Source organism: Leptodactylus fuscus, chromosome 4, assembly GCF_031893055.1.
Source record: "Leptodactylus fuscus isolate aLepFus1 chromosome 4, aLepFus1.hap2, whole genome shotgun sequence".
NCBI classification, from domain to species: Eukaryota; Metazoa; Chordata; class Amphibia; order Anura; family Leptodactylidae; genus Leptodactylus; species Leptodactylus fuscus.
The window spans coordinates 180,419,596-180,437,312 of record NC_134268.1 but is presented as its reverse complement, the minus strand read 5'-3'; the positions used below and the strand labels follow the sequence as shown (position 1 = coordinate 180,437,312).

Genomic DNA, 17,717 nt, shown 5'->3' with positions numbered 1-17,717 from the left:
AAAATGCAAATAAGGCATGAAAACAAACAGCATTGATTGCTCACGAACAGTGGGGGCTAGAGAAAAAGTTACAACTGTGCAGGAATCAGTGGAGCATCACCTATTACATAATGCATAGAGCTAGACTTGGCAGTGGGATGAAAGGTCCTCTTTAAAGGGAGTATCGGCAGGAAAACCAAACTAATGACCGTTCCTTGTAGGGCGACTTCTACACTTTCCAAAGATGCCTTTCTTCAGCATTGTAGCTCAATTTTCATGAAAATCTGCATTTTATTCCAGTGGAAATTAGCTGAAAAGATTTTAGGGACGTTACTTCTCCTGCCGATGCTTTGCTCTCCTCTCCAGATAACTGCCCCTAACTGTAGACCACAGTGTGGTAAAGAGACAGTTATCTAGAGCAGAGAGAGCGAAGCCCCTGCAGGAGAAGAGACACCCCAAAAGTTCTTTTCAGCCCATAGCCATATGAATAAAATGTAGATTTTCATGAAAATGGAACTGCAAAGGAGAAGAGAGTCATCTTTGAAAACTTTAGAAGCAGCCCAACATGGTACTCCAATTAAGTTTGATACCAATTTTCCTTCTGACAGACTCCCTTATTAAGAATCAGGCACACAGGAAAGCTCTACACGGCTTTCCCTAGATTTCTGTCATATAAGAAAAGTGTGTGGGGTGGGATCAAATTCAGGCACAAAGATACAATGGAGCATACAGGTTCATGGAATACTAAGGCATATGAAAAAAAATTGAACAGTCATACATTTAGTGCATGAACTCTTAGGAGTATAACTTGTAGAAGATCCACCCCATCCCCTGAAGTTGGCTAGAGATTTTAAGACAAAGGCCCATTTAGATAATTTTCTACAGATTATCAGCTTTTTTTCCATGACAAGGGAGGCATATGCCAACCAAAGGTAGATATATATGGAAAAGTTGATCTATGGTGTTAGAGTTCTACAATTTTTTTTCGGGCGCAGTCCCTGAAACAATAGATGTGCCTACAAAAGAAGACCAGAACAGATTAAAAGGGGTTGTCCAGGGTTTTTTTTTTAAATGGAATTTGGAGGTGTGCAGGAATGCTGATAAAAATCTAAACTGTTCAATCTTCATTGCTTCAGGGGTCCCCACAGGGCTCTGCTCACTTGTGCAGCTAGTATGATGGCACGTTCACCTGCTTGACCACTGCAGCCCTTCACTGACCTCCGGAGTCATGAGTCATAAATGATAATATATATATATATATATATATATATATATATATATATATATATATATATATACATATACACACACACGCACGCTGGCATCACTCCTGGGACCAGTGATAAGTAGTATGTGACTGCTGCAGAAACAGTGGGAAATTGTACAGCAGAGTACGAGAAGTTTTAAGTTTTATTAAGTCCCTGTACTTCCCCTTAAGGCAGAGATCATTCTGCAATTTGCCATTATAGCTGGCTAGTTTAAACATTATATGACTTTCATTAAGAAGAAATATAAAAGAATAGAAGTAAAGTTGAAATATATCAAACATTTTCAATTCTTCTTCTTCCTTCACTCTGATAAAATCAATCTTGACTTTTCCATGACTGACTCCTCCTAGAGGGATCAGCTTACATGTGCCCATCAATGTCTATTGGGGGATGGCAAGTGAGAAAGCAGAGACCTAGGCACTACACTGATGCTGCAGCTAATACTAGGTTTTCTATCTCACCCCACAGCTGTGTTTACATCAGTACTGTTTCGTACTACTATATAATCTCCACTGCTTCTGAGTACATTTGGGAGCAAAGACTCCTGTTTATTTCCTATGTTGTGTCAGCCAGAGTTATCATGGCAGCTAGTCTCCAGCACAAGCCCAAGGACAACTGAGAACCAGAGACTCAGCACATGTTACTTAAACAAGTCCTATGATGGCTAGAATTAGTGCTATTCCTTGTGTACACACTCATGCTTATCTAGAAAAGTTGTTTGAAAGTTTAGGTACATTTTAAGGCCAGGTAAGTCCGCTTTTTCCCACAGATCACTCACAGGTGGAGCCGTATTTACTTACAAATGAACTGTTCTTAGCACATAACTGAGTATGCCTCCTCCATTATTGTAAGATTATACTTACATCATCATTGATTATAGTTACACCATTATAGAGCCTAAGATTTAGAATAAACCCTACTTTTTTATACCAACTTCTGATGCAACAAAAAAACCTTTTTAAAACCTAAATAAAAAATCATCTGCTGATCAATTAAAATGGTTCTCTGAAGTTATTTCAGTTTAAAGGTTAACTGGCCAGATATTAAAAATATATAGCTTAGTAACAAAATCTCACCACAATATACATTAATGACAAAAACAAATATAAATAAAGCATCCAGACAAGTGTGTCAGATTACTGCAAAACTCGGCATATAGCCATGTCAGTGGCTGATGTACAAAGGATTACAGGTGTGGCTTCAACAGGGTGTAAAATTGCTTTATCCACTCTGAGGCCTCTTTTGGGTAGTGTACATCTTAGTGAGAGATCGGTGACTGCTGGACAGGCCTATAAGATGCACTCTAACATTTTGCCCATTCACAGGCTGAGAGGGTTGGCATCACTGGACTTTCAAGAAGCAGGATAGACACTTCAAGAAACTGACTGCTATCAAGGCCATTCTGGTTATGTGGGGGCAAATACATATGCAAACAGGCTCCAGACCGCCCACCAGTACCTTTTATGGGACGCCAGCTTGGACAATCAACGAGTGCAGGCTCTACAGGCTCAGCTGCAACATCTGTGGGTAAATGTGCTGTAGGAGACCATGTGGGACATGTATGCCTCCATGCTCAACCACATCTCATCTTGACCAGACTAGAGCCCACCCAACAGGGTACTAGAGCCTCCTTGCAAAGATACAATTTTCTCCAATAAAGGTTTTCTTTTTCTAGTCCTGATTCCAATTCTTCCTCTGTGCTTTTTTTTTTTTTGTAAAGAGTATTTGTTTCCAGATAGTCTTTATCTTTATATAATATATAGCAAAGAAATTCTACCCATACACACATATAAATAGCACCATGAACAATAGTTCTCCCAGACAATCCATTAGCAACTACTGCAGACACATGGGATTGTCACTAATGACAAAAAGACCCACAAGGAGGAATCCAGACTCAATGTAGGACCAACATATATACTTCCAAGGCTCAGGAGACACTGTGTGAAAATGCTGTGCTTTTGCTTCCATGTAAACTCTTGCTGCAAACCTACAGCATTTTAGTGTCCCAGAAAAGCAGATGAGATTTCAAAATATCCTATCCACTTTGCTGTAAGTGTAAAATCCGCTACCTAAAACACACTGCAGTGCATGGTTTGTTTGTTGTTTGTTTGTTTTTTGTCAATGATCCGTGTGAGATACCTGCATTCTTGTAGATTTTTCCCACCCCCCTTTAAACTAAAATTGGGAGCAATAAATAAATAAATAAACCCTTGTAGGGATAAATATTGCATTTTTCTTACAGAATAAAATCAGTCAGTTCCGCAAAGGAAACACAGGTATAGTAAAAAGTTCCAATTCAAGGCTGTAATCCGAACAGGAAGAGGAAGTTTTTGGTTAAATGATCAAAAGACGCAGAAAAACACTGCAGAAACAAAAGCAAAATATGCACAATATGGAGAAAAAAAAAAAGGCATAAAGCATTTGGCGTTCTTTCCATAGCATTCCAATCCTGCGTGTCCTAACCCTAATAGAGCACTAGGAATAAGTTATGAACTATCAGACACAGACTTTATGCAATTATCCATTATATATAACTTAGACCATACATACCTCCCACTGCAGATGTGGTGGTATATTTCTTATCTGTAGCTTACGACTCCTAAAATCAAGAGGAAAAAAAGTTTGAGGTTAGCATCAAATGTGCAAAACTCAGAACAACGTATTTTATCTGGCAGAGTTTTCTTTCACAGTTGAACCCAGGATAGATAAATACACAAATGATTTAGACTTCACAAATGACTATTAAAATCATAAATGCGAAGAGTGAGACTTCTTACTGGCTATGAGCTAACTGATCACATACAATTGCAGGGAATTCCTATCATTCCTGGTCTTTGAAGTTGAAATCATTCAATTAGCTCACTTCATATCCACCCGGAGGCCCCCCCCCCTCCATCCATCCATGTTTGGGGAGGGAAAAGGGTTGTCCAGCCCCCTCCTTCATCCTACCTACAAGTTTTCCTTTACAGGATAATGATTGGTGGGCTGCAGAACTCAACAATGTAGATGACTCATGTCTGGTGCTTCAATGGTTAAGGAGACATTTGTTATGTAGAACTTGCAGCCAGGCATTTGTGGTGGTGAAGTGCTTGCTGTACAGTGTGTTTAAAAAGATGAACAAGCAAATGCCTGAAATGCCACATACTCCCTGGGATTCCCGAGAACGTACATGCAAAATATACATAGCTGTTACTGCGTGCTACAGGCTCAAACGTTACAACACATACAATGTAGCAAGAATACGCACACCTTTACACCAAACACTTCAAAGATTTAGGTCAAATTCACACAGGGGGCAGATTTGATGCAGTCTTTCAAACAATATATTGAGCAGCCAGATGCACAAAATTAAAAAAAAACAAAACAACAACAACACACACAACAAAAACACAATTAAAATTCCCATTCTGTGTGGTAGGGTGCTGTGTATTTTTGAGCACTACAATTGATGGGTTGTATCAGGAAGGGGGGGGGGGGGGTTAATGCCCTTTCATTTCAATGAATCGGTGCCTTATGTATTTTTAGGCCATAGTTTCTATTTCTTCACAGCACATCTTTTAAGACAACATTTCAACTTGTGACCTGCCTATTCCAGTAAGCAATTACATTCGCTGTGAAATACTTATACATGGACCATATTTTCCTAGATTTCAGCATTGTGCAGTGCACCTCTTACTGGTACAAGAAAATAATGCAGAAGTTGACAAATGGGCGTTAACAATTGGGGGGGGAGGGGGCGTCTTCACACACTCACTGTCCATAAATAGTAACACACCCCTTTGACATTGTTAAGACAATTCTCAGTCCACTCTTGAAGGAGGAAGACTGGCACAATGTAGCAGAGATGCTTCAGAGTGGTTTTACAGCACGCTGACCAGTTTAAGGGGGCTTCACCATCTACACAACCATATTTAAAATGTTTAGACACTTAAAAGATACATTTCTGCAAATTTTTAATTTAGCATAGTTTTACAGATTTTCTCCAAACATCTTTGTGGTTACAGTCCTTTTTGTCTGAAACCCAGTCATGAGCTCTTTATTGTGGCCGGGTTATCAGGCAGGGACACTATGTATGTCAGAAACCCAGACGTGATTTCCTTCTTGTAGCCTCATACAAGTCCCAGACCATAGAAAATTCCTGCATTCATGGTTGTAGCCACTGGCAACAGAATAAGATAACAGGCTAAAACATACGCATTCGGTATTCTGTTCGGGGAGTCCGCTTGGGGACCCCCTTCCCCTCCCCAAACAGAATACTGAAGTGGGAAAAGTGGTGAGCAATGAAACACCACGGAGCCCATAGATTCTGTGTGTTTTCTGCACGGTGTCTGCACCAAAAAGAGCATGAACCCCATTATAGTCTATGGGGTCCGTGTGGTTTCATTGCTTGCTTCTTTTTAACGCGTTCGGTATTCCGTTTGGGGGATGTCAAAGCAGATTCTCCGAATGGAATACGGAACACAGATGTGAACCGAGTGTTGGAGAAAATATTTTAAGTGACTTACATTTGCAAAAAATATTTAACTTTCATTTGCCTGTGTTATAGTCACGGGAAAGCCCCTTTATAAGAAGCAGCTTTTGCTGAATGTGAACAATTCTGAGCAGAATAGCTGCACATGAATCATGAAAAATCTTCTATTATAAGTATACCAGTTATAACTAGTGGATATTGTTAGGACATTCACATATATGGATTGTTAATTATAGTATGTAACTGCAAATGAATGTGAACAGACAATCTTACGTTTTAAAACCCTCTCGGTTTACAATAAGGTATGGAAAAAAAAACTAAAGCATGTAGGGCTCACATCCACCACCATTCCCTAACCTATCTGTACCACTAAAGGTGTGTACGTGGAGCAACCTTTCCTTTAATTTGCCCAGCTCTCCAGGGGTTTTCATGCTTTTTTTGTGTCACTGTAAGGACTGGATTTAATACTAGGTGATCAAACCTTAAACGGATCGCAATCTATCTGCAGATTATTAAAGCAGAAGTTACGATTGCTCCAATTTTTTGTGCCAGTTTTTCGGTGCTTGTTATTGAAAATAAAACATTAAAAATTTATACATTTTCCATGTATTTTTTAGCCCCCAACCCATCCTGAATGGAAAAGTCCATAGAAATAAAACTGAAGAAAAAAAAATAAAATAAAAATAAACACACCACACACAACTATTTGAAACCACAGAGCGGTAATGCTGCATTTGGCACTGCTGAAACACTTGCAGAAGAAAAAAAAAAAATAACCCCACAGCATTTGACAGTCTGTGCGCAGTTGGTGAGGTTTCTGAAAAATTCTGCTGCAGAAACCGATTATGTGTAGATATCCTAGAAATCTTTAGTATGCCTTTGGCCACCATGCATGCTGCAAGTTTTCAAGTATGATACATTGCTATGCAAAGATCCGCAGCATTAAAATAGGCAGCATTTCAGCCCAGTAAAGTATCCTTACCTTAGCCTGAAATCCAATTTTTTTTTTTGTGCGCTACATTTTTTAAAGCCAAAGTTAGTAGTTCGATTCTTGCCTAAGCCATTTGGTTAAAACAAGGAAAAAGGGAGGACACCACAAACCAATTACACAAATATGAAAATAATTTATTACAACCAACAAAACAAAAATACACAAGACACCCTGGCCAGATGGAAATTGCCATGACACAGAACAACAACTGCACAAAGCAGAATATCATAAGGTACTTTGATCCTCTTGGTCCACTTTGGTCCTTCTGATCATCTGCATTGTGGAGTAGTTGTTCTGTGTCATGACCATTTCCATCTGGCCAGGTTGTCTTGTATAGTATTTTTGTTTTGTGGTTATTGATATATTTATAATTATTTTCCTATTTTTTAATTTATTTCTGCTGGCCTCCCTTTCTCTCGATTACTCTATACTACAGTATGTGGGGCCCAGTTATTTTATATGGCATATAAATTTCACCACTAAACCATTTGGTTCTTTGTGTGGCCGCAATCTAGAAAATGAAAGCATGAGCATGGCTCCTCTTGAAAATTTAGGCAGCAAAATCCTATTGTCTGTTGTATTCACAAAAAAATTAAAATGTATACAATTTTTATTTTATTTGTTTAAATTTAACTACAGCTTATATTTATTGATCTCCAAAAGCACAAGGACTACAGAAACAATACATTAAGCAATACATTAAGCATTGGCCAAATTCACATTTGTTTAGCAGAAAAAGATTTGAGGTATCCGGCTATGTGACACGTCAAGAGGAAGTTTGTGCATCGTGAGCCATCCCACAAGAATGACAGTTTGGACCTAACTGAAGGCAAAGTGTTAGAGGACAAAGCGGAGCAATAAACTTTTTGAACACATTTTCTTATGACCCAGTAGTAGACTTCCATAATGGGAACAGTTTGGCCATGAGGAATAACAGATGCCACAAAAATCAAGACATATACATACACCTACAATTTTTGTTTGTTTGTTTTTGAGACACCAACAAAAAGCAACTAAGGCACATTTGAATGAACAAAAAAGAATACTTTTTTTTTTTTTTTTTTTTACACACTTTACAACACTTGATGCCTGTTGTGTGCGACCAATATATGCGAGTCAAGACACTGCACCACTACAAGTGTGGCATGCCACAATACAGAAAATCTCTGTAATTTGATATTAAACTTAGTCTAGTACAATTTTAATTTTAGACTGATATAAATATAACTAAAATACAGCCGAGTGACAGGATTCAGAGCAGTAGTATGGACTTCTAGAAATCTATTGGTGACCTGTAAGTTATAAATAGACATATACACATGTGCACGAGGATATTCATGAAATCTCACACAAAGCACAAACAAGGACCAAAAAAAGTTATCAAAAATAAACATTCTGAATCGTTTTTCAGCACAAAACAGTGATAAACAATATATTAGGTTCCAAATAAATCTTTATTGAGTGTGCGAGTGCGAATAAGTGAGTGCACACTCACTGTATACACATACATAGAAACACGCCAAATCTACAATTTCAGATATTTAAGGGAATGCATAACAATCAATTCCATTTTCATTGAGATCTCAAGTCACTTATAATAAAGCATCCATCTTGGTTTTAGAAATATTATATGCGGACCCCATATTGGAGACACACATTTGCTTTACGCATGGTTCATTTAGATTGCACAGCAAAGGGATGCGGTCTATGGCAGCTGAAATGAAGAGGAGGAAAATGGCAGAAATCATATCCTATTAAGGTCCATTCATACAGAGGAAAATGGCAGAAAAAGGAACCCATTCAAGTCAATGGGAGGCTTTTTTGCAGCGCTGATATTCCACACCAAATTCCTCACCATTTTCCTCTGTGTGAATGGACCCTGAGGGTGTATTTACATGGTGCACTTTTGATGCAGTTTCCATAACATTCAAACATGGCAAATTTGCTACAGAAATTTCTACAACTTTAGAACAGTTACAATCCTTTGAGGAGGGGGTGGCCTGGTGGTAAGCACATGGATTTCAGATGAACTGGGCAGTCTCAAATATCAGCAACAAGTCTGCCATATGTGATTTCACCCTAAAGCCCCACACACAAGTGTATTATTTCTACTGTCTGTACTGCACTCATACATCAACCGAAATCATGGATTAGGAAAATAAAAAATAAAAATAAATTGCAATATAGACATAATACAAATTAAACTATCAGTATAGCTACGTTCACAATGAAAAAAAAAAAAGTGACAATGTGAATGATAACTAATATTGTCTATCTTCTAGGCAGGAAATGAATAAGACAGATGCTTTTCTAAAAAATTGTGTCATGTGAACACTGAAGACACAGGAGGATCCATAGTTTGATCATTGTTTATAGAGATCAAAGGGTGTTCAAAAGGGTAGAGTTTTTAAAGTGTGGGTATTTTATACACCCATACTGATAGACTGAAAAAAATATTACCACAAAAAATAAGTATCATAATCTTGATGCGGAGATCGGCACAAATTCTGGTTTTACACCAGCATATTTTTCAACAGGTTGATCAGTTTTTCCAAACAGCTGAATAGAGCTGTGCAGGTAGATATCCTTAGGTCTACAACATATACGCTGTGTGTGAATGTACCCCTAGTGGTCCTTCACACTTTTTTTTTTTTTTTAAATGAAAATTGGGTGGGCTTCACTTTCCATTGTGCTCCACTCACTCTGAAAATTTTTATTATAGCTCACTGCAGAAAACCCACTTTTTTCTTTATGAATCTCTTTGCCAGGTCCTGACCAATATAGACTATTGTAGGAAACCTCAAGCTTCATCTCCCCCACCTCCCCATGTCAGTTCTGATCAGACAAGATTTTGCATCAATCTTCATGCACGAAAAAAAAAAAAAAAAAGGGCATTAAACATTAATTTGGAAAAGTACTAAAACAGAAAGATCTGTTTGTGTACGTAGATAAGGAAAACTAACCTCTGAAGGATGAAAACATTGTGGCAGTAGTGTGACCATAGCCTTATCTGTGTACACAGAGCTAGTACACCATATTACTTATGTCTCCAGCAGTACAATGGAGCTCTAGTATGCAGTGGGAAAGCTAGAAGACTTCAAAAACTGTAACTACTACTACCTACTACCTCCACTACCACTACCACTACCACTACCACTACCACTACTAATAATAATAGATAATTAACCTCCACAGGTTTTTGAAAAAATGTTTAGCATTAAACCCTAATCAAAATAGTGTATTTTTGATAAATCCCCTTTTACTTATCAGCACATTATTAGCCATAAACTGGTTCAAACTGATTTGCTCATTTTAGAATTTCACACAATTAAAAAAAAAATTAAACTTTAAAAATTAGATATATATATATAGATATATATATATATATATATATATATATATATATATATATATATATATACACACACATATATATATATAAAAAAATTAAAGATATATATATATATATATATATATATATATATATATATATATATATATATACACACACACATACATATACACACACATACATTAAATATATATATATATATATATATATCTATCTCGATTTCTCTCAGGGAAAAAAAAAAAAAAAACCCCACACACCATCCCCCCCTTTACAAACAAAACCAAACATTTTGTATTGCTTGTACACAAACATCCAACCAATACTAAGTGACAACTAATGCTAAACTTATTTTCTTGAACTCAAAATTTTACTTGTGAAAACACAATCTGGAGGGAAAAAAAAAGTACAAGTGTCAACAACTTGTAAGAATGTGTCACCAGGTGGCAGTGGTCTACTGCAGTCTATGGAGTGCATGCAGGCAACATGGCAAGCTCACGTGTTCCTTTTATCCATTCTCTCCACATAACAGTCAGACTGGTGGATGTAGGTAGACAAACTGGACGCTTTGATAACAATCCTGGAACATGGCCTCTTTTAAGAGTTGTTGACACTTTTTAAAAACTCAAGAACCAAAGCAAGATGAAGTCAATTTTATGCCCCCAGGGTTGCAGTTTGTGTGTCTAAAATTATACCACATAAGGGTTTAAGTCTTATTATATGTGCAAGTTATTCTCTATTCAACAATTCAGAAGTTTAATGGGTGTAAAACTGTAATGGGTGACACCACTATATGGGGCATGCAAAACAAATTTAAAAAAAATTTAAACATTCAATGTGCCCCATTCAATTTGCTAGGCTATGTAGTTTTTAGGATAACATATATACTGTATAGATTAAACTTAGAAACCACCAGCACTGTTCTGTCTCTAATCTTCATACAGAGATACAGGCCCCATTTTGATCAGTTTTTAATGATCACGGATATCCATTAAAGCTTATGGATCAACGACATAAAACGAAGTAAATATGGATCAATCCATTTTCTGTCAATCTTGTACTGAAAACTCAAACAAAATATATCATTTTTTTTTCTTAATATGGTTGATTCCTTTTTCAAAGATGAACCCATGAGACAACAGGCTAGAAAGTCAAACACTAACTACACACGGGCTTGAAAAACAGACATGTGAATAAGGACTAGGAACGTGCCGCACTACCATGTGAAAAAGAATAAAAAGCATTTCTTATTCTGTGCCAACGTAGTATATCCACACTATACAGACAGATTACAAAAACACTTCCCTGCTTAAGGTTGGGTTTATATTAGAGGTTTGTAGGATTTCTTAGATTTTTTTTTTTTATTTTTTTTTGAGAAAAAACAAACAAAACACAGCTCTTAGCTGTGAGTGAACAGGAAATAGAATTGTTTGCAAAATGCAATAGGTGTGATCTTTCAACTCCCCTCCCCCACTGACTTAAGTGAGCGGAAAATGCAAAAGCACGTAAAAAATGCAAGTATAGTTTTTACATGCAGAATGACTCACCATTTACCATGTACAGAACACAAACACTTCCTAGAACACTTACTTCAACTAAATTGTTACACATTGTTATAGCAGCAAGCACCAAATGTGTAACATGCAAGCGGTTTGGATGGACAGTGCACTGCTATTACTTCTGGCACATTACCCAAGATACTCTGGAGCTAAGTCCACGTACATAAGTTTTGCCCCTGCCAGGGGAGGGAAGAAAGTCTGAAAAGTAAACTTATATTATCCAGTTGCACCATCCGGCCACATGAGCCTTAGTACATAGCTACTGCTAATTTAAGTTAGTCCTGCTCAAACTGCGGAGTCCCTGGCTATATTCACACATCAATGTTTCTCGTGACCAGTGCTCTACTCAACTCTATGAGGCTGCCATACAGTCCCAGCAGCCCCACAGCATTGAATACTGCATTGGTCAAGCAAACGCACTGGAGCTTCATTCACAGGGAGGATGCTGGGGGACCCAGTGGTCAGACCTCCCACCACTTGGCCCCTTTTCCTGTAGTTTGGGGATAAGTGACTAATAGGATGCCATTTAAAGATGACCTTTTACCGCCTCCAACAAATCCAGCTGTTTACATTAATCAATAGTTGCTGCTCCATTGGAACAGTAAGATTTTTTTTCTCTAGCTCCCACCATTCCTGAGCAATCAAGTTTTGGTGCTTCATATGCTACTTGGGCTCTGTACTGTCAGGAGGGCAGAGTCAGGCGAAAGACAAGAGGCGATTCCCAGCTCTGACACTGGCTGCCTACAATTTGAGCTCTGACTTATGACCCCCCTGACATTACAGAGCTTAAAGAGATCCTATCATTCACACACTATTTTTTCTAGGTACCATGTCGGAATAGCCTTGGAGGCGGTGCTGGAGAGAGTTCTCTCGCAGCATTGGAGACGTCCCCAGTGCTGTCTGAACACTGGGGCCTGCCCCCAGTGCTGCGAGGGAGCTAATTTGCATACCGACAAGAACCAGGATTGTAGGCAAATGGCGGCACGGAGAAGACAACGAAAGGCAGGAGACGAATTAGCTTTCTTAAAGGCTATTCCGACGTGGTACCTAGAAAAAAAATTGTGTGTGATTGATAGGATCCCTTTAAATAGCACATCAGACACAAACTGCCTGTGCTTGTTGCCTGGGAATGGTGGAGGCTAGAGAAAAAATTCCAACTGTGCTTGAATTAGTGGAGCAACTCCCAATAATAGTCTAAGGCTCTGTTCCCACTGAGTAATGCGCCGCTCATTTAGACATGTAAACACGTGTCAGAGCGAGGCGCTTCAAAACAGATCCCATTGACTTCAATGGGTGCCGGCTTACACGCGCTACACATTGAAATCAATGGGAGGCTTTATAACTTATTGATTTCAATGGGTAGCGCATGTAAGCCGGCACCCATTGAAGTCAATGGGATCTGTTTTAAAGCGCCTCGCTCTGACACGTGTTTACGTGTCTAAATGAGCGGCGCATTACTCTGTGGGAACGGAGCCTAAGAACTAGACGTGGCAAAGATAGTTAAAGGTCCTCCAGGGTGCAACCAATAAAATGTCATGTTAAACAGAAACATGTAGCTCTGCAGGACCTTTGTAAATTACCTTTTCAGGTGTGGAAAATCTTAGGGGGTGTTCACACTACCGTTAGTGCCACTTGCTAGTATCAGTTACAAAATGTTCTCTTGGGACCCCTGTTCACTTGCAGGAATGAAGATAGGCATCATAAATTATCTCCATTTAATTATAGGATTGTAGAGGGGAAAAAGCACAACCAGCAAGAAAGCAAACTTATCTAAAATAGTAAATTATTACACCGAACTAAGTGTACAGAAAACTGATAATTTAATATAGAAATGAGATTTTGCAGTCTTCCTTTCTGACTACCTCAAGAAGCATTTAAAAGCCATTGTGATATTGTAAGTAGTAAATGTAAACTTTTAGATGCACTTTGTTGAATGTTTATAACCCAAGCAAAGATTACTGCTCCACAATGTGGATTTTTTTTATTTTTATTTTGCAGTAGAACAAAAAAACAAAACAAAAACCCCACAACTTAGTGACGTTTGGCACACATTTGATTCATAAACACTTTAAGAATATACAGTATGTTTGTTCACTCTTGAGCACACAAACTGCAATGGGGCGTGTATGTTTACCCAAATGAATCTTCCAACACACAGACTACTCCATTAACAATTATGGGATTTCATTCATAGTAAAGTGTACATATACATTAAACACACACACACATACTTTAAAATCAAGGACAGCTAACAACCTAGTATACTAGCCAAGACACAACCAAAAAGGAAAAAATTAAAAAAATTCCCAAGCACATGGAAAGCCTACCCTTATTCTAAGAGAGCACCTTTCATCACCCCCAAGTCCCGCTCTTTACATAAATTAATAGTCTCTGCTCCACACATTCTGGCACGGTCAGAATTTTTTCTCTAGCTCCTACTTTTCCAGAGCCATCCATGCTGTTATTTGTGGTGCTCCATTTACTATTTAGACTGTGTATTGTCAGAAGGTTGGTGTCAAACAGGAGCAGACAAGGGGTGCGATTCTGAGCTCCAACACTGGCTGCCTCTGAATCACACCCCCGCCTGACTGATACTGCCCTTCTGACTTTACATATCACATCAGACACTAAAACTAACTGGGATTATTGCTTGGGAATGGTAGCGGCTAGAAAAAAAAAAAAAAAAATTCCCACTGCTCTGGAATTAGTGGAGCAGCGCCTAGTAACAGACGCTAAGAACTTCAAATTGGTAGAGATGGTGAAGGGTCCCCTGTAAAATATAATTTTTAGGACACGTCAAAGTAGAAACAGGGGAAAAAAAATATATAGTTCATGTCTTACTGATATACACACGAGAAGTCAAATAAATGGAGAGTAAAAATATATTAAAGGTTCAGACCCCAATTTTTCCCATTATGGTGAAGCTTCTAGTTAGTAGATTTATTAACACAACATTAGACTGAAGTGGTTACTACCTAAAGAGTCCCTAATAGATATGGCGGCAAAGGGCACCCACATACTGCTTTATATTATTTAATCACACACAAAAAACCTGGATGTAACAGATTTAAAGAAAATCAGAAATCCAGGGACAGTGTCAGTGGTACAAGTGTGTTGGATGTAACTTTAGTCTAAAAATGTAATTTATTAGTGGCTTAGCTTGTTGCATAGTAATAGATCCATTTCCTAATTATGATAATTTACATTATGATTACTATACAGCCGCCATTTATAAAGATGGAACTTAAGCTTGCATCAGTGGGTGTGTAATTCTCTACATATACAAACAGGCAGTTTTTTTTCCCCCCACTTGGCTATATTTATTTTTTATAGACAGAGCCCAAACCACCTACTCTTGGTCGACCCCTTCATGTTGACAGCCATAGTCATTCAAAAGCATTAAAAATCATCCCATTAAAAACTAGTAATTGAATTTCTATGAAAGTAAATATGCTAAAGAACTATTCTAAAGATTGTATGATATAATTAAAAAACATGTTATTTTTTGAAGCGGAGCCGGTAACTTTTTCTGACTACAATTTCAACCAAAATTGGTCCCAACTCCAACTCCACTGCCCTGTTGGTTTCAAAAGCTATGAGTATTTAGAAATATTTATTCATTTATTTTTAACTTTCTCAACAACTGAATGCTGCAGTTTTTCGCTCAGTATTTGGGTAGAGAAATATTGACCACATATGGTCTTCAGACTGATATGACTCTTGTGAAGCTGGTCTAAAGGATGACAAAGCAAGTGTGCAAGGGGTTTAAAGACTTCTGATAAGAGATCAAGATTTTCATGTTTTCAGGGATTTATCACCCCCCCCCCCCCCCAATGCTCCCCGCTACATCTACCTCACAGACTGTAAGCTCTTGCGAGCAGGGCCCTCAGTCCCATTGTCTGAATTGACCATTTAGGATGGTCTTACACAACTGTAGTGGTTTTGCGGTCCGCAATTTACTGATCAGAAACTCTAAATTAAATTTCAAAAAGTCATTCTGCAAACGTCCGTGTCCATCGGCACACGCCCATAGAGTTCTAAGGGACAGTCCGTGCTGTGCTGTGATGTCCGTGACTTTGCGGACCTGCGGTATTCAGTGCAGACCTCGGTCACGGCACGGCACACCACAGATAAAATATCCGGTGGTGTAAGAGGCCGCACTGAATACAAAGAGAACAAACCATTGCAGACCATTTGTGGACTAAATATACTCTCGTGTAAGACCAGCCTTATTTGTAATGTATCTGTTTTGTCTGTACTTGAACCATACAAATTGTATAGTGCTGCAGAATATGTTGGCGCCATATAAATAAAAATAATTTTTATTATCAAGTTAATGGAGCCAAGAGCTCTGGTCACCCACTTCTATACACCAACTACCCTTCATGTACATCCAAATCTTCACCTTCAGCATTCAAATCCAATATGATTCCACTCAGCTTATTAGGATAGATACATGGGTAAGACCCTTACACTGAACAGTCCATATAGACTATGGGAGCTAGCAAGGCATATGCCTTATTTTAGGGTTTTTCATTCTTTCCACTAGTGCTCACTGTGCAGAGAAAATAGTTATAGCTATAAACTCCACCCGCCCACCAATTTATTTTTTTTTTACATTTTTTATTTTTATAAAGAGTATAAGAAACAAAAAACACGCACCACAACAAGTGATCTTTTCAGAACCCCATGGAAGTTTTTCCTTAAAACTGTATTGTAATCCCAGAGGACATTTTTCGGGTCAGATTTGCCGAGCTTTCAGCACTGAATAGCCTGATGTCCAGTTAATGACTCTGCAATGATAACTGGCCATGTACACTCACCATTGTTATTCCACTGTTTAAATAAGACAAAATCTATCAGACTAAGGATGTCAGATCTGAGCAATTTTATATCATTTTATATGCTGGAGATCAAAATTAATCAAGTCTGATCTTTGTGTGACCCACAAAAACAGCACAGTCTCAGTAGTAGACCATGATAATAGTGTGTAAACAGTGATCAGAAGGAGACGTCTACTATAGTTCTTACTAAAATAGAAAAATAATTTTATTTATATAGCGCCAACATATTCTGGAGCACTGTACAATTTGTAGGGTTCAAGTACAGACAAAAGGATACATTACAAAGAAATACAGTCATTTCACTTAATGAAAATGAGGGCCCTGCTCACAAGAGCTTACAATCTTAGGGAGCCTTCACACGGAGTAAACACGCATGTATTTTTGCAAAATACACGTGTAAAAATAAGACTCCCATCGACTTCAACGATATTTTTTACACGTGTAAAAATACGCCTGTACAAGGTCATTGAAGTCAATGGGAGTCTTATTTTTACATGTTTACTCCGTGTGAAGGCTCCCTAAGTTTCTACAGCAAATATACATCCAAAAGTAGAATCAGGGCTCGAAGTGGATGTTACGGTTGGGGGGGGGGGGGGGGAGAAACTAAATACACACTTTCATAGCATTTTCCAGTCTTTGATGCCTTTTTTCTGTGCTCCTATTCAATACATAGGGAAAAAACACTCGCAATTTCACAGCTAAAGTTAACGTGCTGCGATTTTCAAAGATACAAGTGTTTCTGAAAAAGCATGGCTGGGTTTCTGACAAGTCCCAGGCCATAGAAAGTTCTTGCATTCATGGTCGTAACCTAGACCGGCACTGATGAGATGGTTAGAAGCAAAACGATGGAAATCTGCAAAATTTTTGCTTAAATTTGCAAAAATGTTAAGCCTCTGTGGGAAACCCCTTTTTAAGTTCTATATACACTATTGTACCATTGTGCTCTTCTATTGCCTAGTCTTTAATAAACTGTAGCATTGGTGGATCTCCTGTCCATTGTAGAACCTTCTTACCCAAATTCTTGTAGAGACCAAAGGCAGCTACAAAGCACACAGATTCCAGATCACTGGTGTATTTACATGGAGATGTATTACAGATGGAGCCATGTAATAAAATCACCCCCAAAAGGGCATTAGGTGCCTTATGTACACCGTAACCAAAAGGCAGACATGGTGCTGCAATGCAGCCCAGTTTTCTGCAGTGCAGACATTCGGTTAACATGCTGATATCAATAAACTGTTAAGTACAGCCAT

The 17,717-nt window shown here is 38.3% G+C and overlaps 1 protein-coding gene across 1 annotated transcript in view; it reads right to left on the bottom strand.

The window, feature by feature from the left end:
* IGF2BP3 (insulin like growth factor 2 mRNA binding protein 3) overlaps positions 1 to 17,717 on the bottom strand; it is a 73,746-nt gene that overhangs the window by 33,172 nt on the left and 22,857 nt on the right. The window contains exon 3 of the mRNA XM_075271434.1: positions 3,801 to 3,849. Within this exon, the coding sequence (XP_075127535.1) occupies positions 3,801 to 3,849 (49 nt within the window). The remainder of the gene's footprint in view (positions 1 to 3,800; positions 3,850 to 17,717) is intronic.